Source organism: Halichoerus grypus, chromosome 4, assembly GCF_964656455.1.
Source record: "Halichoerus grypus chromosome 4, mHalGry1.hap1.1, whole genome shotgun sequence".
NCBI classification, from domain to species: Eukaryota; Metazoa; Chordata; class Mammalia; order Carnivora; family Phocidae; genus Halichoerus; species Halichoerus grypus.
In genome coordinates this window covers 155,639,058-155,662,432 of record NC_135715.1, presented here as the reverse complement: position 1 = coordinate 155,662,432, position 23,375 = coordinate 155,639,058, and the positions used below count along the sequence as shown (strand labels likewise).

The 23,375-nt window shown below is 39.1% G+C and overlaps 1 protein-coding gene across 1 annotated transcript in view; it reads left to right on the top strand.

Annotated features, from left to right (window-relative positions):
* The first annotated feature begins 477 nt into the window (after nucleotides 1-477).
* The window catches only part of DNAH7 (dynein axonemal heavy chain 7), a 261,052-nt gene continuing 238,154 nt past the window's right edge, over nucleotides 478-23,375 (top strand). The window contains exons 1-3 of the mRNA XM_078071131.1: nucleotides 478-653; nucleotides 11,107-11,169; nucleotides 20,201-20,263. Of these exons, the coding sequence (XP_077927257.1) occupies nucleotides 639-653; nucleotides 11,107-11,169; nucleotides 20,201-20,263 (141 nt within the window). The 5' untranslated portion in view covers nucleotides 478-638. The remainder of the gene's footprint in view (nucleotides 654-11,106; nucleotides 11,170-20,200; nucleotides 20,264-23,375) is intronic.

The following is a 23,375-nucleotide window of genomic DNA, read 5'->3' as shown; positions in this document are numbered from 1 at the left end:
AGAGTATATATTTAAAAAAAAAAATAGAAATACCGTAAGATCCAGTATTCCCACTACTTACCAAGGAAAACAAAAACAATTCAAAAAGATCTATACACCCCTATGTTTATTACAGCATTATTTACAATAGCCGAGATTTGGAAGCTTCCCTCTAGTTGTTAGCAGATGATTTTGCTTTCTACAGAAAAGCGCTTTATTCCACTAGTTTTCTGAGACCTTTTAGGTACAGAAAGTTGAATAAGGGGTTATGGCGGGGGTCTGGAACACCCAGTTAGGAGAGTACAGAAATTACGATCAGTAATCAAAGGGTATTCACTCCTCAGGGCAGAAGAAGCACCCTCTGCCTTCAGCAGTTCCCTGTGCGCCCTGCGGGCCCCACCGCACTGGCTCAGAGGCGCCACCGAGCGCCCTGGAAAGCGCCTCCTGCCGGTACGCCGGGTGCCGCCCCGAGAGCGGCAGATGACCGGAAATGGAGCCTGCGCGGGCCTGCTGCTAAGCAACGGGGACGCTAGACCGCCCGGGCGCTGCGGGAGCAGAGGCTGCAGGCGGGCTCCCCGGACGCCACTTCTCTTGTCTGAGGGGCGCCGCACAGGAGTTATCAAGAAGCCGCCAGGTGACTCAAGCGCGTCCTCCCAGCCATGAGCCGCGAGCAGGTGAGAGGGTGGCCAGGCTGGCCCCGCACCAGACTTCCTTCCAATTTCAGAAGTGATTGAAGCCTGGTCCTCCAGACTCCCCAGTTGTGATCCTGTGGGGGCACAGCTTCCTTCACCCCGGTTACATCTGGGATACTGATCGCTTTCTGTGAAAACTAAAAATGTTTCCTTCTCAACCGTTCGTCCTTGATGTTGTCATAACAACCAACCATTTCAGCCGAGCGAGCGGTGCGCTAGCAGTTAGAACTACAGTCGAGTGTCCCCAGTGTGCTAATGGTGGGTGTGTTTGGGTGGGCGGAAGCTCGGTGGGGGGGTTGCAGTGGGTTTAGGCTCTCTCGAGATGGGATTCAAGCCCATTCCTAGCTGTGAGACTTCGGGCAAATCACTTTATCTTCGTAAGCCTTCTCTCCCTTCTATGCAAGGGGGCGGGGAATCAGAACATCTCCTTTCTTAAGGTTGTGAAGTTCAAATAAGATAACACACCCTATGCGAAAGGGTTTGGTAAGTGGCAAATGGAATTTCTTAAGAAAATATCCCCATGACAGGTAATAAAAGATGCATGTTGTAATACCTACTTTTCAGAACTTTCTTCATTGAACCTAAGAGCATTTATAGACAAAAGAAATGCAGAACAGTGGCCAAACTTTTTAATGCCAGAACAGAATGAGAAGGCATTAAGCATGGGCATGATTCTGGCTAGTGAGAAAACAACTCTAACTCTATTGATGAATATGGAAAAGGCCCCTTAAGCATCCTGGTACTGAATGGAGAACAGTTGCTTTTAAGCCTGCATATTTTGCTTAGCTTCTTTGTTTTAACACTAAACTGTAATTCTTTCCTTTTCAATACTTCATTTTTTTTTTGGAGTGTTTATTGAGGAAATGATAAAAGGTAATTTATTCTTATATCCCTTGGGTCATAGATTAACAAAATGTCAATCTTAATTCCTTAATCAAATAATGCCTAAATGATCAAGAAACCCTAGTTTTAACATTTTATTGAAATGTGTAATAAATTGAACTAAGAAACACTGATTCATTTACCGTATAATTAATTAGTGGTAAAAGAACAAATGAACAAACAAAAACCAACCAAAAAATGATATCGTAACCAAAAAACTGAGCAGTTAAATTAGTGGACTGTACTAGTGATTGTTTTTTATGTAATACTATAATCAAAGTCCTTCTAAAAACATTTGTTATCACCATCAATATGCATTAAGCAACTTATTTGCTTGATGCTCTTATCAGTCTTTGGCCTGGTCTGAGTCGCAGCCTGGGTTCTTGAAATTTAAAACACCTGTTTACCATACTTGCAATGGTATTTCTGAATTGCTATTATTGTCCAAAGCCCCCAGGTGACCAATTTACGACTAAAAAGCATCTGCTAAAAAACCTATTGGCAGTTAGGTTTTAAGTTTTGCTTTATCTTAAAAAAAAAATGATGTTTGGAAATGACACCCCTCATCCCTTCCCCACTGTTCGCTAAAGAGACCTATATTATTGAAGAGGCATTATTGGGATCTTGAAAGAATGTCGCATGAGCCCATCTAGGATTATTTCAATGGTTTAAACACCATTTTTAAACGGCAGAGGTCCCTCTCTCACTGCTTTGGTTGATCGGTAATTTTAAAACTTGGTACTCTCATTTATGCTAATTTCAAGTGTCGTTTTCCTTTTGAAAGGATGAAAGCTTTTATATTTTAACCTAAAACAAATGGAATGGATTAAACTTTTGGAAATGCCATTCTTATGTGACATTTACTTATGTATTCATTTAGTTTGAAAAAGTGAGCAGGTGGTAAATCATATTTGCTGAAGGAGATTTTAACATATTCATCTCATTAGTGGAAGTTGGAGAGTGACATGGCATTTTTCAGGAATAGCAGTCTGAGTTCTTAAGTTAGGTATTTAAAACAAAGATAAATCTCTTGCAACTGCTCATTTCATTTTTAAAATTAAAGAAAGTAAGGCATTTGAGCTTAATCGAAGAACTTCCAGGCGTTTAAAGATAAAAAATAGGCAAAGACCATGAAGTGCCCAACAAATCCACCACATACTGTGGGCAGGTGAGGAGGAAAAAGCTGTCAGCCCATCTCTACCTTAGTGCTTTTTCCAACTGTTAAATCAATTGTGATTTTGCATTTATATGATGCTTATTCAGTTTTCCTAAATATCTTCTTGATGCCCTTGTTTAAAAAGGAGGTCAGAGTAAAAAACAGTTCAGTCTGAAGCCCACACCTCCTTGGTGATGACTTTAACAACCATAATGCAAATATATGACCATTATGTTAAATCAACCCTGTTAAATTTGGAGAGGTTATTGTTTTAACCAGACAAGTTCATAAAATGGCTGATTTAACCAGACACATTTACAGATTCTGGTCTTATGATCAGAATGGTTAAGCTTAGATTATTACCAGTTTTACGATGTCCCTTCCAATAGACAAATAGTTGAAAATGAGCCAAATAAAAACTAAATGCAAAGCCAGAGTGCGTCAAGAAGACTCCTTAACAATTTTAATTTTAATAATGTAAAGTTATATTAATCAAGATCCCAACAGAAAACAGATGACACGCTCAAAGGGATTTAATTGGAGAAAACTTAGACCGTTTGCAGTGGTGTGGGTCCGGTTAATGCAAAGAGCCAACGAGGATGAGGAGGCACTTAAGGATTAATAGCAAAAGGAAGTCATTACTGACCTAGGAAAGAATTTAGGGTTTGAAGCCGATGGCCAAGAAAGAATTCTTGAGACGTCTTTGGTGCAAAAAGGTGATTTTATTAAAGCACGGGGACAGGACCCGTGGGTAGTAAGAGCTGCACTGGGGTCATGAGGAGTGGCCCATTATATACTTTCAAGTTTGGAGGGGGTTAGGGATAGCATAAGCCTCCCAGGCATTGGGGAAACAAGGTTTCCAGGATCCTGAGGGGGCTAGCTATTGTTAGGAAAGGTCATTTATTACTGTAAAAACGCAGTCATGAGACCCTTCAGATGTATATCGGTGGGTCATATACTTGGGAATGATTGCCAACATGTATCTTGTGGGGGGGGGGGTAGAGATGAAGTTTCCAAAGGAATTTTTATATGTTAAAGTAGATTTACAGGATCCTGGGGGTGGGGTTAAGATTGCCTTTTGCCCTTAGAAGAGTATCAGCGTGGAGGCAGTTGAGTCCTTAGAGGAATGTCACTCTGCCTTTTTCAAGGACTTGTCAAGGGGCTGTAAGTAGTAAGGAAATGTAATAATTTTTCTTCTGCCTTTGTTTCCCACATCAATTACCATTCCTAGACCTGACAGGTCACTACATTACCAAAACCTGGTGAGAGGTGGGGGGTTTGGAATGGTAGCTTCCTGACCAGAGCTGAGCTCTAGAAGAATACAGATACTAGCAGAACTATGGGAAACAGGGGGTACTAGGAAAGAACTATCTAAAACTCCTCCCCTCCTGCTCTCTAGTCTCCTACCGGTGCCTCTCATTGCTTGGATGTTAACCCACCAGAAGCCGAAGGCTGGGAGTCCCAGCTGAAGCCCACCCGTAAAGAGCATTTAGCCTTCCAGGCACAGAGCAAGAAAAAAACGCAAACAAAGCCTAACCATCACAGCAATTATAAGTAGATGTTGCTTTCAGAGACCTTTCCATATTGACAAAGCAGTTGGGATAAAATGTTTAAGTCTGTTGTTCAGATGCCATGATTCATTTTCTCATTCAAAATCTTTATACCTAAGAATAAATCTAACAAAGATATATAAGACCCTTATGAAGAATGTTATGAAATGTTTTTGAAGGATACACTCTTAGAATCTGAATGAATAAATATTCATGAAAAAGAGTCAATATCATAATTGTCAGTTTCCTCCAAGTTATTCTAGAAATTCAATGTATTTTTATCAAAATCCCTGAAAGTTTTATACAACATGGATTCTAAAATTCACCTGGTAGAAAAAAGGTCCAGATTGTCTGATAAATTTTTTTATTGAGGTGTAGTTGACATACAATGTTATATTAGATTTGGGTGTACAACATAGAAATTCGACAAGTTTATATGTTATGCTTACCACAAGCGTAGCTACCATCTGTCACCATAAAATGCTACTACTATACTATTGACTATATTCCCTATGATGTACTTTTTATTCTCATAACCCCTTTAACTGAAAGCCTGTATGTCCCACTCCCCTTCACCCATTTTCCCCTCACTCCATCCTCCTCCCCTCTGGCAACCATCAATTCTCTGTATTTATGGGTCTGTTTCTGCTTTTTGTTCATTCATTTCTTTTATTTTAGATTTCATGTATAAGTGAAATCTGTGGTATTTGTCCTTGTCTAACTTATTCCACTTAGCATAATATTCTTTATGTCCATCCATGATGTTGCAAATGGCAAGGTCTCCTTTTTTAATGACCAAGTTATATTCCATCATGTGTGTGTTTGTCTATGTATACTACATCTTTATCCACTCATAAACAGATGGACACTTGGGTTGCTTCCAAATCTTGGCTCTTATAAATAATGCTGCAATAAACATAGGGGTACATATATCTTTTTAAATCAGTGTTTTCATTTTCTTTGGGTAAATACACAGTAGCAGAATTGCTAGATCGTAATAGATTTGATTTTTTTGAGGAACCTCCATACTGTTTTCTACAGTGGCTATGCCAATTTACATTCCATCAACAATGCACGAGTGTTCCTTTTTCTCCACATCTTTACCAACACTTGCTTTTTGTCTTTTTGATTCTAGCCATTCTGACAGGTGTGAGGTGATATCTCATTGTGGTTTTGAGGTGAATTTCCTTGATTAAGGATGATTAGAGATGTTGAACACTTTGTATTTGTCATCTGTAAGTCATCTTTGGCAAAGTGTCTATTCAGGTCCTCTTTTTTTAAGCGTGTGTGTGTGTGTGTGTGTTGAGTTGTAGAAGTTCTTTATATATTTTCGATATTAACCCCTTATTGGATAAATCATTTGCAAAGATCTTCTCCCATTTAGTAGGCTGCCCTTTTTGTTTTGTTGGTTTTCTTTGCTGTACAAAAGCTTTTTATTTGTGTAGTCCTAAGAGTTGATTTTTGCTTTTGTTTCCCTTGCCTGGAGACATACCTAGAGAACTGTTGCTAAAACCAATGCCAAAGAGATTATTGTTTGTTTTCTTCTAAAAGTTTTATGGTTTCAGGTCTCACATTTAGATGTTTAATCTATTTTGAATTTATTTTTGTTTATGGTGTGAGAAAGTGGCCCAGTTTCGTTCTTTTGCATGTAGCTGTTCAGTTTACCCAACACTGTTTATTGAAGAGGTGGTCTTTTCCCCATTATGTATTCTTGCCTCCTTTGTTGTAGATTATAGATTAATTTAACATATAGGCATGGTTTATTTCTGGGCCCATTGTTCTGTTCCATTGATCTGTGTGTCTCTTTTTGTGTCCGTATCATAGTGTTTTAATTACAACAGCTTTACAGTATATCATGAAACCCGGGATTATGATACCTTTAGCTTTGTTCTTTCTCAAGATTGCTTTGGCTATTATGGTCCTTTGTGGTTCTACACAAATTTTAGTATTAAAGTTCTGTGAAAAATGCTACTGGTATTTTGATAGGAATTACATTGAATCTGTAGATTGCTTTGGGTAGTATGGACATTTTAGTAATATTTTTCCAATCTTGATGTGATTTCAATCTTCCTGAATTTATTGAGACTTGTTTTGTGGCCTAACATGTGATCTATCCTGGAGAATGTTCCATGTGCACTTGAAAAGAATGTGTATTCTGTTTTTAGATGAAATGTTCTGTATATATCTATACAGTCCATCTGGTCTAGTGTGTCAAAGATGCTGTTTCTTGATTTTTTTTTTTTTTTCAATCTAGATGATCAGCCCATTGATGTAAGTGGGGGTGTTAAACTCTCCTGTTATTGTATTACTGTCAATTTCTCCCTCCAACGTCTGTTAATACTTCATATATTTAGTTACTCCAGTGTTGGGTGCATAAATATTTGTAATTGTTATATTCTCTTGTTGGATTGACCCCTTCATCATTATGTAATGTCTTTATCTCTTGCTACAGTCTTTGCTTTAAAATCTATTTTGTCTAGGGCGCCTGGGTGGCTCAGTTGGTTGGGCGACTGCCTTCGGCTCAGGTCATGATCCTGGAGTCCCTGGATCGAGTCCCACATCGGCCTCCCTGCTCGGCAGGGAGTCTGCTTCTCCCTCTGACCCTCCCCCTTCTCATGTACTCGCTCTCTCTCATTCTCTCTCTCTCAAATAAATAAAATCTTTAAAAAAAAAAAAAAAATAAAATAAAATAAAATCTATTTTGTCTATTATAAGTATTGCTATCCCAGCTTTTCCTTTTTCTTCTATTTGCATGGTATGTCTTCTTCCATACTTTTACTTTCAGTCTGTATGTGTCTTTAGGTGTGAGGTGAGTTTCTTATAGGCAGCACATAGATGAATCTTGTTTTTTTTATCCATCTGTCACCCTATGTCTTTTGATTAGAACATTTAGACCATTTAAATGTAAAGTAATTATTGATAGGTATGTACGTATTGCCATTTTGTTAATTGTTTTATGGATGTTTTTGTAGTTCTTCTCTGTTCCCTCTTTCTTTGAGGACTTTCTGTAGTGTTGTGCTTGGGTTTCTTTCTATATTTTGTGTATTTATTAAAGGTTTTGGGTTTGTGGTTACCATGAAGTTCATATATGGGATAATGCCGTCATATATTAAGTTGATGGTCATTTAAGTTCAAACACGTTTTAAAAGAACTTTTTTACTCCCCTTTCCATGTTCTATGTATATGTTGTCATATTTTACATTTTTTATTCACAAGTTTCTTCTATTTTTTTTTTAAAGATTTTTATTCATTTACTTGAGAGACAGAGAAAGCACCAAGCTGGGGGGAAGGGTAGAGGGAGAGGGAGAAGCAGGCTCCCAGCTGAGCAAGGAGCCCAACTCGGGGCTTGATCCCAGGACCTCGGGATCATGACCTGAGCTGAAGGCAGATGCCTAACCAACTGAGCCACCAGGCACCCCAAGTTTCTTCTATTGGTGGCTCTTTTTTTTCCCCCCACTTAAAGAAGTCCCTTTAACATTTCTTGTAAGGCTGGTTTAGTGGTGATGAATTCCTTTAACTTTTCTTTGTCTGGGGGAAACTCTTTATCTCTCCAATTCTGATTAATAACCTTGTTGCTTTTAAAATTCTCTTTATCTTTAACCTTGGACATTTAAATTATGTGCAGTGGTGTGGACCTCCTTGCATTCATCTTGTTTGGAACTCTCTGTGCTTCCTGATCTTTGATGTCCATTTCCTTCCCTAGGTTAGGAAAATTTTCAGCTATTGTTTCTTCAAATAAGTTTTCTGCCCCTTTCTCTGTCTTCTCCTTCTTGGACCCCTATAATACAAATGCTTGTTTGTTTGATGTTGTCCAAGAGATCCTTTATCCTAGCCTCATTTTTTAAAGTTTTTTTCTTTTTGCTGTTCAGTTTGGGTGCTTTCTATTACCCCGTTTTCCAGATCATTGATCCATTCTTCTGTATCTGCTAATCTGTTGACTCCCTCTAGTATATTTTTCATTTCAGTTATTGTATTCAATTCAATTATTGTTCTTTTTTATATCTTCTGTGTCTTTGTTGAAGTTCTCACTACTCTTCTCTCCAGTCTGGTGAGCATCTTTATGATCATTACTTTAAACTCTTCATCTGGCATATTGCTTATCTCGGTTTCGTTTAATTTTTTTGGGGGGGGGAGCCTTATTCTTTGGGAGTATATACATCTGTCTCCCCATTTTGCTTGACCTGCTGTGTTTGTTGCTTTGAATTAGGTGGAATAGCTACTTCTCCTAAACTTAAAGGAATGGTCTTGTGTATGGTTTTTCCCTGTGTGGACTGTTTGTGCCTGGTGGCATTGGCTGGCTGGAGCTGTGTCTTGTGTGGGCTAGGGGTTTGGGGCTCACTGAGGTAGTAGACTGACTATGGCACCTGGACCTTGGTACTGTCATAACTATCAAGGTGAAGGGAGAATGTAAACAATAGTGCTCCCCATCCCCTCTAACCCAGAGAGAGTTCCAGCAGCTCCCCTGCTGCTGGATGGAGTTCTAGATCTGGCTCTTTTATATTCCAGGTGTTCTTAAAAGCTGTGGGTTTTTTTCTGTGCCCCAGGGTGTCTGAGGTTGGTGTGAGCTGGAGACCTGGCACTCACTGAGGCAGCAGGCTGCCTACAGTGCCCAGACCCTGCTCCTGTCTGGGCTATCCATGTGGAAGATGAATGTAAACCATGGTCCTTGCCAGCCCCTTGACCGTGGAGAGCATTCCAGCAGCTCCCTTGCTATTTGGTGGACTTCCAAGGCTGGATCTTTTATGTTCTAGTTGTTCTTTTAAACCATGTTTTTTTTTCTGTGCCTTAGTGCAGACAAATCTGCTCAGTCCCTCAGTACTACCCCCATTCCACACTGCAGTTTGCAGTGTTGGGGGTGAACGTTCCCTTCCTTACTGTGTCTCCATCTCGCTTGCCCGTTCTCTGTGGCCTCTTTATCTTTTGTTGTGCAGAAGCTGTTCAGTCAGCCCTCAGTTCTTCTTCAGGAGGAACTGCTCTATAAACTGGTGTAAATTTGGTGTGTCTATGGAGAAGAGGAGTTCAGAGTCTTCCTATGCCACCATCTTGAACCAGAGCTCTGTATCTGATAATTTTTAACAATAGTAAGGTGGAGAGAATTACCTTACAGGTTTCAAGACCTATTGTGAAGCTACAGTAATTTGATATAATCTGTTTACAGATAAACATACATCAGTGGAATTAAATGGACAAAACCAGATATGCACATACACATATGTATAATATATGTTAAATACATAAACAAAATATGTGTATGCATGAGATGCAAGAATTGTATGCATGTATACTAAAATGTATTCCAAAAGATGTTTATTGAAACATCTTTTGTAATAGAGAAACATTGGAAATGACCTAAATGCCCATTCACAAGAGAAAGGAATGGATAAATTCCATTACATTCATATGGTAGAATACTATTCAACTGTGAAAATCAGTGAAGATGGCACCCACGTGGGAAGTGAGAAAACCACATACTTGCATCCTGAAAAGTTTGAAGGGAATTCTCCGTTTGATGTAAGGGAAACTGGCTGGACAGCTACCAATAGAGATGGTAGTGAAACCCGCTGGAGGTGGTCTGCCCCTGGATCAGCCACATACCACAGGCTGGAAAGGTGCTCAGGGGCAAGGATGCTCCCTGCTGGCAGCCGCAGCGTGAGAACAATGAGGTAAAGCACTGGAACCAGGAAGAAGAGTCCCTTTTTCTTACAATGTCCCTTTTGAACCTGGAGAAATGTTTGAGTCCTGCTCGAGAACCACCAAGGAGGACAAAAAGCATAGATTGGTAGCTTGAGAGGCAATGAATTTATGTGACCAAAGCACAACTCATAGTATCTGTTTTATAAATCAAAGTATCCTTTTCAACAGCACTTCTTGGATGAAATTCCTACAATAGAATTATTCTCTATTGCAAAGAGAGTTACTGCAAGTAAAATTTGTACTTTATAGTAGTAACTTGAGGGTATATTAACTTTAGGATGTAAAGAATTCTGGGGGCGGGGAATGAAGTTTTAGCCATGGAGAAGGGAGGCAAGGTTGAGTAAACTTTGGACACCATTTAGATTCAGATAAATTTCCAGAGGAAGATAGGACCAGTTTTCCACTGAATTGTCTTGTTATTCTTAACAAAAACCAATTGTCCACAAATATGAGTTTAGAAATAAACTTCATGTTTATCCTTATGCAGTCTTCATTATTATAGCTTTGTAGTAAGTTGTGAAATGTGGAAATATGTGTCTGCCAACTTCTTTCTCAAGATTGTTTGGCTGTTCTGGATCCTTATATTTCCATGTAAATTTTATGATCAACTTGTTAATTTCTACCTAAAAAATACAGCTGAGATTTTGAAAGGGAATGTGTTGAATCTGTAGATAATTTTTGGGGTAAGGAGTATTGCATCTTAATATTTGTCTTACAATCCATGAGCATAGGATGTCTTTCCATTTATTAAAGTTGCCTTTAATTTTTTTCAGTAATGTTTTATAGCTTTCATTATGCAAGTCTTACACTTAAATTTATTCCTATTTTATCCTTTTTTATTCTATTGTAAATGATTTCTTAATTTCAGTTTTGGATTGTTCATTGCTAGTGTCTAAAAATATGACTGATTTTTTTTCATTGGTCTTACATAAGCAACATTGCTGAATATATACCTTAGTTCTAATAACTTTTTGTGGATTCCTTATGACTTTCTGTACAAAACATTATGCCATCTGTCGAGTAGGTTTTAGAATATTTTGGATGATATGTGCTTTATATTAGACACTATAAAAGTTGGTTGAGTGAATCAATTGCAGCATTAACAAAGTGAACAGTTATTTTTTTTTTTTAATTTTTGTATTTTTTCATACAGGACAAATCAGCCAGCAAAGAAAAATCCAAGACACCAGTCAGATTTTTACCACAGTCGTCTACGGTAATTTACCAGTATATTCCATACTTTATTGCTTTATGATAAGGTTACTGGATTTCTGGGTTTAAATTCTCTGCTCCATATCATTCTTTTCTGATGGATAACATCTATGATATACGTATCTTGAGAAAAATAACTAGCTTAATAAAGGAATTATAAGTTATAGTTACTGGTATGCACGGGGAATACTTGCAAATAAGTTACTGAATTTCTGGTTTTAAATTCTGTGCTCCATTTCATTCTTTTCTGATGCATAGCATCTGTGATATACATATCTTGGGGAAAAATAACTAGCTTAATAAGGGAATCATAAGTTATAATTACTGGTATGCACAGAATACTTGAGTATTCTGAATAAAAGAATTGTGAAGATGGCCTAGCAGAAGCAGTATTGGAATCAGGAAATGAGGACTTGGGTTATAGCTTTGTTACTAATGGCTCTGTGCCTGTTGGTGAGTCCCTTACATTTTTAAGCCCCTATTTCTAAGTCTGAAAATGAAAAGAGTTGGTTTAATGAACTTTGAGGAGATGCCTCTTCCAGCGCTAAGATGTGACTTCTTAGATCTTGGCATCCTTTGTCATTATTTTGACTTTAAATTATCATTACTCTGTGGAAGCGGCAGTTAATAAACCTTTTTAGTAGATAAAGTGCTAGAAAAGTTAGAGTTTACTGCAATAAAATTTACTATCTAGTAATTATGTTGAGTTTAATGCCATAGAGTTACACTCTTGTGATTGCTGGAAGTTGAGTTTAAGTGGAGGTTCAGTGCAAACATTATTTGTTTGAAACATCTTTTAAAACCACAGAATAAACTATAAAATATGGATTGCTTCATGCAGAGAGGATTCCTAATAATTTGAAATACAAGCTTCTTTCAGCTTAAAAATCTCAAATGAAATTTTGCAGGTGAATGTTCTTGAATATTTCGAAGTACGTGTTAACTATGAACCTGTTTGTATTGATAATGCCAAGATTATCACACCATGTTTTATAAAATAAAATCATAGCATCTTTTTTTTTATGTTATGTTAATCACCATACATTACATCATTAGTTTTTGATGTAGTGTTCCATGATTCTTTATTTGCGTATAACACCAAGTGCTCCAGTCAATACGTGCCCTCTTTAATACCCATCACCAGGCTAACCCATCCTCCCACTCCCCTCCCTTCTAGAACCCTCAGTTTGTTTTTCAGAGTCCAGCGTCTCTCATGGTTCATCTCCCCCTCCAATTCCCCCCCTTCATTCTTCCCCTCCTGCTATCTTCTTCTTCTTCTTTTTTTTTTTAAACATATAATGTATTATTTGTTTCAGAGGTACAGATCTGTGATTCAACAGTCTTGCACAATTCACAGCGCTCACCATAGCACATACCCTCCCCAATGTCTATCACCCAGCTGCCCTATCCCTCCCACCCCCCACCACTCCAGCAACCCTCAGTTTATTTCCTGAGGTTAAGAATTCCTCATATCAGTGAGGTCATATGATACATGTCTTTCTCTGATTGACTTATTTCGCTCAGCATAACACTCTCCAGTTCTATCCACGTCGTTGCAAATGGCAAGATTTCATTCCTTTTGATGGCTGCATAATATTCCATTGTGTATATATATATATATATATATATTTATAGATTTTGGATACTAGCCCTTTCCATTGTGTATATATATATATATATTTATAGATTTTGGATACTAGCCCTTTATCTGATATATATATATACACAATGGAACATTATATATACCACATCTTCTTTATCCATTCATCTGTCGAAGGACATCTTGGCTCTTTCCACAGTTTGGCTATTGTGGACATTGCTGCTATAAACATCGGGGTGCACGTACCCCTTCGGGTCCCTACATTTGTATCTTTGGGGTAAATACCCAGTAGTGCAATTGCCGGGTCATAGGGTAGCTCTATTTTCAACTTTTTGAAGAACCTCCATACTGTTTTCCAGAGTGGCTGCACCAGCTTGCATTCCCACCAACAGTGTGGGAGGGTTGCCCTTTCTCCACATCCCTGCCAACATCTGTCGTTTCCTGACTTGTTAATTTTAGCTATTCTGACTGGTGTGAGGTGATATCTCATTGAGGTTTTGATTTGGATTTCCCTGATGCCGAGCGATGTTGAGCACTTTTTCATGTGTCTGTTGGCCATTTGGATGTCTTCTTTGGAAAAATGTCTGTTCATGTCTTCTGCCCATTTCTTGAATGGATTCTTTGTTCTTTGGGTGTTGAGTTTGATAAGTTCTTTATAGATTTTGGATACTAGCCCTTTATCTGATATGTCATTTGCAAATATCTTCTCCCATTCTGTCGGTTGTCTTTTGGTTTTGTTGACTGTTTCCTTGGCTGTGCAAAAGCTTTTTATCTTGATGAGGTCCCAATAATTCATTTTTGCCCTTGCTTCCCTTGCCTTTGGCGATGTTTCTAGGAAGAAGTTGCTGTGGCTGAAGTCGAAGGGTTGCTGCCTGTGTTCTCCTTTAGGATTTTGGTGGACTCCTGTCTCACATTTAGGTCTTTCAACCATTTGGAGTCTATTTTTGTGTGTGGTATAAGGAAATGGTCCAGTTTCATTCTTCTGCATGTGGCTGTCCAATTTTCCCAACACCATTTGTTGAAGAGACTGTCTTTTTTCCATTGGACATTCTTCCCTGCTTTGTCAAAGATTAGTTGACCATAGAGTTGAGGGTCCATTTCTGGGCTCTCTATTCTGTTCCATTGATCTATGTGTCTGTTTTTGTGCCAGTACCATACTGTCTTGATGATTACAGCTTTGTAATAGAGCTGGAAGTCTGGAATTGTGATGCCACAAGCTTTGTTTTTTCTTTTTCAATATTCCTCTGGCTATTCGGGGTCTTTTCTGGTTCCATACAAATTTTAGGATTATTTGTTCCATTTCTTTGAAAAAAGTGGATGGTATTTTGATAGGGATTGCATTAAATGTGTAGATTGCTCTAGGTAGCATTGACATCTTCACAATATTTGTTCTTCCAATCCATGAGCATGGAATGTTTTTCCATTTCTTTGTGTCTTCCTCAATTTCTTTCATGAGTATTTTATAGTTTTCTGAGTATAGATTCTTTGTCTCTTTGGTTAGATTTATTCCTAGGTATCTTATGGTTTTTGGGTGCAATTGTAAATGGGATTGACGCCTTAATTTCTCTTCTGTCTTGTTGGTGTATAAGAATGCCATTGATTTCTGTGCATTGATTTTAGATTCTGCCACTTGACTGAATTCCTGTATGAGTTCTAGCAGTTTTGGGGTGGAGTCTTTTGGGTTTTCCACATAAAGTATCATATCATATACAAAGAGTGAGAGTTTGGCTTCTTCTTTGCCGATTCGGATGCCTTTTATTTCTTTTCGTTGTCTGATTGCTGTGGCTAGGACTTCTAGTACTATGTTGAATAGCAGTGGTGATAGTGGACATCCCTGCCATGTTCCTGACCTTAGGGGGAAAGCTCTCAGTTTTTCCCCATTGAGAATGATATTCGCTGTGGGTTTTTCATAGATGGCTTTTATGATATTGAGGTATGTACCCTCTATCCCCATACTCTGAAGAGTTTTGATCAAGAAAGGATGCTGTACTTTGTCAAATGCTTTTTCTGCATCTATTGAGAGGATCATATAGTTCTTGTTCTTTATTTTATTAATGTATCACATTGATTGATTTGCAGATGTTGAACCAACCTTACAGCCCAGGAATAAATCCCACTTGGTCGTGGTGAATAATCCTTTTAATATACTGTTGGATCCTACTGGCTAGTATTTTGGTGAGAATTTTTGCATCCGTGTTCATCAAGGATATTGGTCCGTAATTCTCCTTTTTGATGGGGTCTTTGTCTGGTTTTGGGATCAAGGTAATGGTGGCCTCGTAAAACGAGTTCGGAAGTTTTCCTTCCATTTCTATTTTTTGGAACAGTTTCAGAAGATAGGTATTAATTCTTCTTTAAATGTTTGGTAGAATTCCCCTGGGAAGCCATCTGGCCCTGGGCTTTTGTTTGTTGGGAGATTTTTGATGACTGCTTCAATTTCCTTAGTGGTTATAGGTCTGTTCAGGTTTTCTATTTCTTCCTGGTTCAGTTTTGGTAGTTGATACATCTCTAGGAATGCATCCATTTCTTCCAGATTATCTAATTTGCTGGCATATAGTTGCTCATAATATGTTCTTATAATTGTATTTCTTTGGTGTTGGTTGTGCTCACTCCTCTTTCATTCATGATTTTATTTATTTGGGACTTTTTTCTTTTTCATAAGTCTGGCCAGGGGTTTATCAATCTTGTTAATTCTTTCAAAGAACCAGCTCCTAGTTTTGTTGATCTGTTCTACTGTTCTTCTGGTTTCTGTTTCATTGATTTCTGCTCTGAACTTTATTATTTCTCTTCTCCTGCTGGGTTTAGGCTTTATTTGCTGTTCCTTCTCTAGCTCCTTTAGGTGTAGGGTTAGGTTGTGTATTTGAGACCTTTCTTGTTTCTTGAGAAATGCTTGTATTGCTATATACTTTCCTCTTAGGACCGCCTTTGCTGCATCCCAAAGATTTTGAATAGTTGTGTTTTCATTTTCATTTGTTTCCATGAATTTTTTTAATTCTTCTTTAATTTCCTGGTTGACCCATTCATTCTTTGGTAGGATGCTCTTTAGCCTCCATGTATTTGAGTTCTTTCCGACTTTCCTCTTTTGATTGAGTTCTAGTTTCAAAGCATTGTGGTCTGAAAATATGCAGGGAATGATCCTAATCTTTTGGTACCAGTTGAGGCCTGATTTGTGACCCAGGATGTGATCTATTCTGGAGAATGTTCCATGGGCACTAGAGAAGAATGTGTATTCTGCTGCTTTGGGATGGAATGTTCTGAATATGTCTGTGAAGTCCATTTGGTCCAGTGTGTCATTTAAAGTCTTTATTTCCTTGTTGATCTTTGCTTAGATCTGTCCATTTCAGTGAGGGGGGTGTTAAAGTCCCCCACTATTATTGTATTGTTGTCAGTATGTTTCTTTGCTTTTGTTATTAATTGGCTTATATAATTGGCTGCTCCCATGTTAGCGGCATAGATACTTACAATTGTTAGATCTTCTTGTTGGATAGACCCTTTAAGTAGGATCTTCCTTATCTCTTATTACAGTCTTTCGTTTAAAATCTAATTTGTCTGATGTAAGGATTGCCACCCCAGCTTTCCTTTGGTGTCCATTAGCATGGTAAATGGTCTTCCACCCCCTCACTTTCAATCTGGAGGTGTCTTTGGGTCTAAAATGAGTCTCTTGCAGACAGCATATCAATGGGTCTTGTTTTTTTTTATCCAATCTGATACCCTGTGTCTTTTCATTGGGGCATGTAGCCCATTTACATTCAGGGTAACTATTGAAAGATATGAATTTAGTGCCATTGTATTGCCTGTAAGGTGACTGTTACTGTATATTGTCTCTGTTCCTTTCTGGTCTATGTTACTTTTAGGCTCTCTCTTTGCCTAGAGGACCCCTTTCAGTATTTCTTGTAGGGCTGGTTTGGTGTTTGCAAATTCCTTTAGTTTTTGTTTGTCCTGGAAGCTTTTTATCTTTCCTTCTATTTTCAATGACAGCCTAGCTGGATATAGTATTGGCTGCATATTTTTCTCATTAAGTGCTCTGAATATATCATGCCAGTCCTTTCTGGCCTGCCAGGTCTCTGTGGATAGGTTTGTTGCCAGTCTAATGTTTCTACCATTATAGGTTACATATCTCTTCCCCTGAGCTGCTTTCAGGATTTTCTCTTTGTCTCTGAGACTCCTAAGTTTTACTATTAGATGTCAGGGTGTTGACCTATTTTTATTGATTTTTGTCAGGGGGGTTCTCTGTGCCTCCTGGATTTTGATGCCTGTTTCCTTCCCCAAATTAGGCAAGTTCTCTGTTATAATTTGCTCCAATATACCTTCTGCCCTCTCTCTTTCTTCTTCTGGGATCCCAATTATTCTAATGTTGTTTCATCTTATGGTATCACTTATCTCTCAGATTCTGCCCTCGTGATCCAGTAGTTGTTTATCTCTCTTTTTCTCCACTTCTTTGTTTTCCATCATTTGGTCTTCTGTATTACTAATTCTCTCTTCTGCTTCGTTTGTCCTAGCAGTTAGAGCCTCCATTTTTGATTGCACCTCATTAATAGCCTTTTTGATTTCAACTTGGTTAGACTTTAGTTCTTTTATTTCTCCAGAAAAGGTTTCTCTAATATGTTCCATGCTTTTTTCAAGCCCAGCTAGTATCTTTAAAATCGTCATTCTGAACTCTAGTTCCGACATCTTACTAATGTCCGTATTGATTAGGTCCCTGGCAGTCAGTACTGCCTTTTTCTTCTTTTTTTTTTTTTTGAGGTGATTTTTTTCCATCTTGTCATTTTGTCCAGAGGAGAATAGATGAATGAGAGAACAAAATGCTAACAGGGTAACAACGGCCCCAGAAAAATATACACTAAACAAATCTGAAGAGACCTTCCAGAAAGGGGTCGCTTTTCTGTTCATAGAGTTGCTGCTATTCTTTTCTTCGATCTTCTGTTGAGTTCGTAGGTGTTCAGAATGGTTTGATCCCTATCTAGCTGAATTACTGAGATGAGACGAAATTTAGGTCTCCTACTCCTCTGCCAACTTGCTCTTCCCCCAAACCTGCCTGGATTATTTTAAAAAGCCACTAAACTCTTCTCACTGCTGACCCTAGTCTCTTCCTCACATACCTTGTTTACTGCTGCCAGGACCATTTATGAAAAACCCTTTGAATGGCCTTGCATGATAAAGAAGATAAAAATATATTTTCTCACCCAAACTGAGAAGCCATTGAGAATGAAAGTCCTACTAATTATGCTCAGGAAAGAGCTACACACGGGGACTGTCCCAGCAAACTGGGACTCAAGGTCCCCCTCAAAGGAGACTAAAATGGCTCTCTATTGCCAGCCAGGCCAGTCAAGCCCCAAACACTTGAGCTCCATAATATAGCAGCACCCACCTCTCCAGCTCTCTCTCACCCCTGATTTGGGTTCCTACTCAAATACAACCTCTGTAAAGTGGCCTCACTCCATGTAACCTAGCATTTCTCTATCTTTTCCCTATCTCTTCACCCTGTTTTATTTTTCTCCATAGTACCTGTTACTGTATGTATAGTGTATATAGGGTGTATAGGTTATATGTGTGTGTATAGGGTATATGTGTGTGTATGGTGTATATGTGTATATATGTATATATACGTTAGCAATAGCTGTCTGTACCCACTGGAATGTAAGCTCCATGAGGGATTAGGCTGTGACCTCTCAATTACTGTAGATCCAGTGCCTCAAAGAGAACCCAGCACATGGTAGGAGTTCAATAAATCATCGTTGAGTAAGAGAATGGTTATACTTTCTACTTTGGTTGGATCGGGTCCCTTTACCATCGACCCCAGTGTCCTCTCCCAAGCCTGCTGTCCTCAGTTAGCCTCCAAGTCATGGTTCAGGATGTTTTCTCTGTCTTCAGTGAGCCTATTGCTGTTCTTCTCTGTGAAGATCCAGCTATGCCTCTAGGCTTGGCTTCCGTCATTTCTCTTTTTGAAACTTTCTGTCAATACTCTGCTCCATACCCTCTCCTGTCCTGGATGAAAGCATATAGTTTTTAATATTAACTGGCCTGTGTGCCTTGTGGGGGCAGAGAATCCTATAAAAAGTCCTTATCTCTACAATATGCACAAAAGTGGTATACTACCTCAGAGTTTTATAGAGAATGAAATGAGGGATAATTCACGTCAATTTAAAGCAATATGCAAAACACACTGTAATCAAATATATTCTAATCACATTCTTTGTGTTTTGTACTAAGTCTTCAACATCTAGTATATATGGAATATATACTTAAACATAAAAATATACTCTTAAACACCTCTCACTTCAGATAAGAGCCACATTTAAAACTGTCGGTAGCTGCAGGTGGCTAGTGGATGCTGTTTGGACAACAGCTTTAAAGAATGAGCAATAGCAGACATAAAGGAGCAGCCACTCCCTCTAGGTCTAAAGGAGAGCACTCAAGGAAGGAACTTGGAAGATGCATCCCTTCCCCAAAGCTTACACTGAGGTTTCTTGGAGAGGGAGTGGCTGTGGCCCACTCGGGTGACAAAGACCTTTGCAGAGATCCTGCAGGCTGGGAGGCGAGTAAACCACCTGCTTACGTGCTAAAAAGTTTGAAACGAAGTCTCCCTTTGTGATGTGAGGGGAACTTGCTGGAAGGCTGCCTATAGGGATGCCGGTGAAACCCGCTGGAGGGTGTCTGCCACAGGGTCAGCCACGTACCACAGGATGGGAAGGTGCCCACGGGAAGGATGCTGACTGCTGGTGGCCACACTGTGGAGCAACGGGGAAAAGTACTGGAACCAGGAAGGAAAGCCCTTCTCTTTCAGTGTCCTTCTAGAACCCTCTAGAATGCTGTGCCAGCTGGAGAAATGTTTATGGAGTCCTGCTCAGGAATCACAAAGCAGGGTAAAAAGTAAAGATCTGATGCTGAGAGGCAATGAATGAGTGGCCCAAGCACAACTCTGTCCTTCTCAACCACACTTCCTCTCACAAAGATGAAATTCCTACTAGGCCGTTATCCTCTACTCAAAGGAGATAGCAACACTTTGCTCTGGAAAGTACGAGTGTTCCTTAGGGCAACTCGAGGGCGCATTAGCCTGAATGCATTGTTACCTCAGGAAGCGAAACATCACAGTTGTCAATAGAACAAAAATGCGATTTCAGGGGTGGAGAAGGGTGGGAGAGCCGGGTAAGCCCTGCACACTAACTCGGTTCAGAGAAATTCCTCAAAGCAGATGTGATGGATAAAAAGTTTTGCACACTTTTTAAAGCTTTCTGAGTCTTGTGGGATACCACGTTCCCTTCTTTCCTTGCTACAGAGGAAGTCCTTCGAAGGCCAGCGTGGAGAAATGTGAAAGCACTAGAGTAGGTCTTCAAGGTTTTGGGTAACGTGCTTATTTTGTAGTGACCCTCTGTACAAGTGCTTGAGTGAATCAATTGTGATGTTAAGAGTCAACAGTTTTTCTCTTATTTTCATGCAGGATAAGTCAGCCAGCAAAGAAAAATCCAAGACACCAGGAAGAGTTTTACCACAGTTGGCTACGGTAATTCACCTATATCCTCTCAGTGGATCTTTGCCCTTCTGAAAATGTGGTTTCAAACTTGTAAATAAGTAACTGAACATCTGATTTTGAATTTTGTGCTCCATTTGATTATTTTCTGATGGAGAAATTCGACAAGGTGCACATAGTAGGAAAAAGAACAATCTTAAAGTAACTGTAAATTATCATTTCCTAGTATGTCCAGAGTATTTCAGTATTCTGGATAAAGGAATTTTCGAGATGGACCAGCAGCAAGTTTATCAGTGTTGGAGTCAGGAAATGAAGCCTCAGCTTACAGCTTTGTCACTAATGGCTTTAGGATCTGAAAGGGTCATTTATCTCTCTGAGCTGCAGCTTCTGAGTTTGAAAATGAGTTTCTTTGAGCTGTATCTTCCAGCACTGAAATGCTATGCCACAGAAGAGTCCTCTGATCTAGGTATCCTTTCTAAAAATTATTATGATTATAAATTCTCATTGTCCTATGGTAGAGGCAGTTCATAGGCATTTTCAATTGGTAAGTGCTGGGTACAATATACTTCACTGTAATAAATTTTACTAGTAATTTTAATAGTAATTATGTTGAGCTTAATGCCATTGAATTGTGCTCTTGTGACTCCTCGAAGTGGAGCTTAAGTGGAGGTTAAATGCAAACAGTATTTTTTTCTGACTGTGATAAAATATACCTAACAAAAAATTACCATTTTAACTATTTTTAATTGAACCACAGTTCATTGGCATTAAGTACACTCACGTGGTGGTGCAGTCATCACCACCATCCATCTCCAGAATTCTTTTCATCTTTGCAAACTGAAGCCCTGTACCCACTAAACAGTATGTCTCTGTTCTCCCCCCACCCCCCCACCTCCCCGTGTCCCCCTACCCCATGGTGGCCAGCCTTCTACTTTCTGTAAGGGACTACTCTAGCTACCTCATATAAGTGGAACCCTACAACATTTGTCCTTTGATACCTGGCTTATTTTACTTAGCATAATGTTATCAAGGTTTATCTAAAGCATTATTTTTTGAAAGATAATTTGAAAGCTCTAAACAAGTATAAAATTGAATTTGTGCAGCTTTTTGTAAAGAAGTTTCCTGATAATTTAAAATGGATGACCATTTTCCCCTTGGAAAACTTGAGTTAATGTTCTTAAGTGAATTACCCTGAACATTACAAAATACAAATTTTCATTAAAAATATGCTTCTATGGGGGCACCTGGTTGGCTCAGTCAGTTAAGCGTCTGCCTTCAGCTCAGGGCATGATCCCAGAGTCCTGGGATCAGGCCGCACATTGGGTTCCTTGCTCAGCGGGGAGTCTGCTTCTCCCTCTCCCTCTGCCCCTCGCCCTGCTTGTGTGCTCTTGCTCTCTCAAATAAATAAAATCTTTAAAAAATATGTTTTTATGGATAATGCCAGTTTATCATGCCAAGTTCTGTGAAATGGAGCCATATAATGCTTTCCCAAGTTCTACAAAATCAATTGTAAATTTTCTAGTTTAAAAGATAAGACTTGAAATAGGCATTTTCTTTTGAGAACTTAACAAATATTAAAGCTGAAAAAGATAAAAATTGTCCTTAGTTTATTGTGTCTTGTTAATATGTGGGTTTAGAAATATAAACCTAAATTTTCTTATTTATCATTCTGTGGCTGAGTTGTATAGTAATCCTTTCCTGTTGGTGGCATCTAATAGTCTAAAATGCTTTTGTTGGCTGCTTTAAACCTGGTTTTATGTTCTTATGTGTCTTATGTGTTATGAAGGAAATGATATTTTTAAGAGATGTTTTAAAATTCCTTTGATTAAAAAATAGCAAAATATTTTCATCTGAATATTAAGGTTTGCATTTGGGTGACATTTTTCCAGCAGTAGCTTAGGCCTAGAGTGATTTTCATTACAGAACTTCGTGCTTCTGGAGGTGATCCCTGTAGTGAAAATCAAGGGTGACTCAGCGCTGGTGGTCTCAGCTGGTGACCCGCTTCTCACCCTTCCTGCGCAGCTCACTCATGGCGCTCCCACAAGTCCTAAATCCTTTATGGAGCAAGATGAGCATACAGAAATGGAAGGACAGCCTGAAGGATGGAAGGGCATTGATTTTTAAATTGTCTTAACTTGTTTTCCTGCAAAAGGAGAGACTGAAATGAGGACTTGCATATAGTAAGTTTGAGTAAAAGAGGAGTAAAAGGAGTAAAAGATTGGAGAGAGTGGAACTATGAAGAAACAGCCAGTGCAAGTATAAGCTATCAAGCTGGTCTGGATCTGAAAGGAAGACACAGACTCCGTTGTCAGGAAAATGTAATATTACTTTAAAATCTGCCCATCTGTTGGGCTCTGGGCTCAGCAGGGAGTCTGCTTCTCCCTTTCCCTCTCCCTCTCTGATCTCTCTCTCGCTCTTACTCTCAAAATAAAGTCTTTAAAAAACTTAAAAACAATAAAATCTACCCATCTGGGTTTATTGAAGAATCCTAGGTCCCAGCAGCAGTGGGTCTGTGTTCCGGTATTAGAATAATTGGCTTGAGCTAATTTTTGTTGTCTTTTTAGAAGACCTAGGTATTTTCCTGTTTTCCCACAGTCCCCACCACCCTCTATTGATTCCCAGCACTGAAGCTGAGTGCCAATTAGCTATCATCACTAGCCTTCCTCCCTCTTGTATGATATCTGCCCGGCTCTTGCAAGTATAAGAACTTATGAACCCTGCGTTAAACTATGGAATAAATTTGTGAGTGGCCAGAGAAATCTAGAGCTGCCTAGAGCCATGAGAACAGAAAGATCTTTTGGAGCTGGAATGCAGAGAAGCATTGGAGACCAGCAGCGTGTTCCTCTCATTAAAATGGAAGGCTTAAAAATCACTTGCTGATATTTGGGGGTGAGTAGGCTCTCTGGAATGAACACCCCTGTGTTGGGTAACAGCTGCCCACATCACGCTAAGAGCAGGGCCTTTGGTACCGCCTCACAAATGTCACGCACCGCAGCCGTTCACAGGCTTGAGTACGATTTGCTGTTGAGTGCGCCTTCTTTCCAGATGTCCTGATTTGTTCGAGAAAATGTCTGTGTTTATAAACACTCATGCATTTCGTGAGAAAAGGTTGTTTTTTTCTTTTCCCCTGATCTTGTTTTATTAA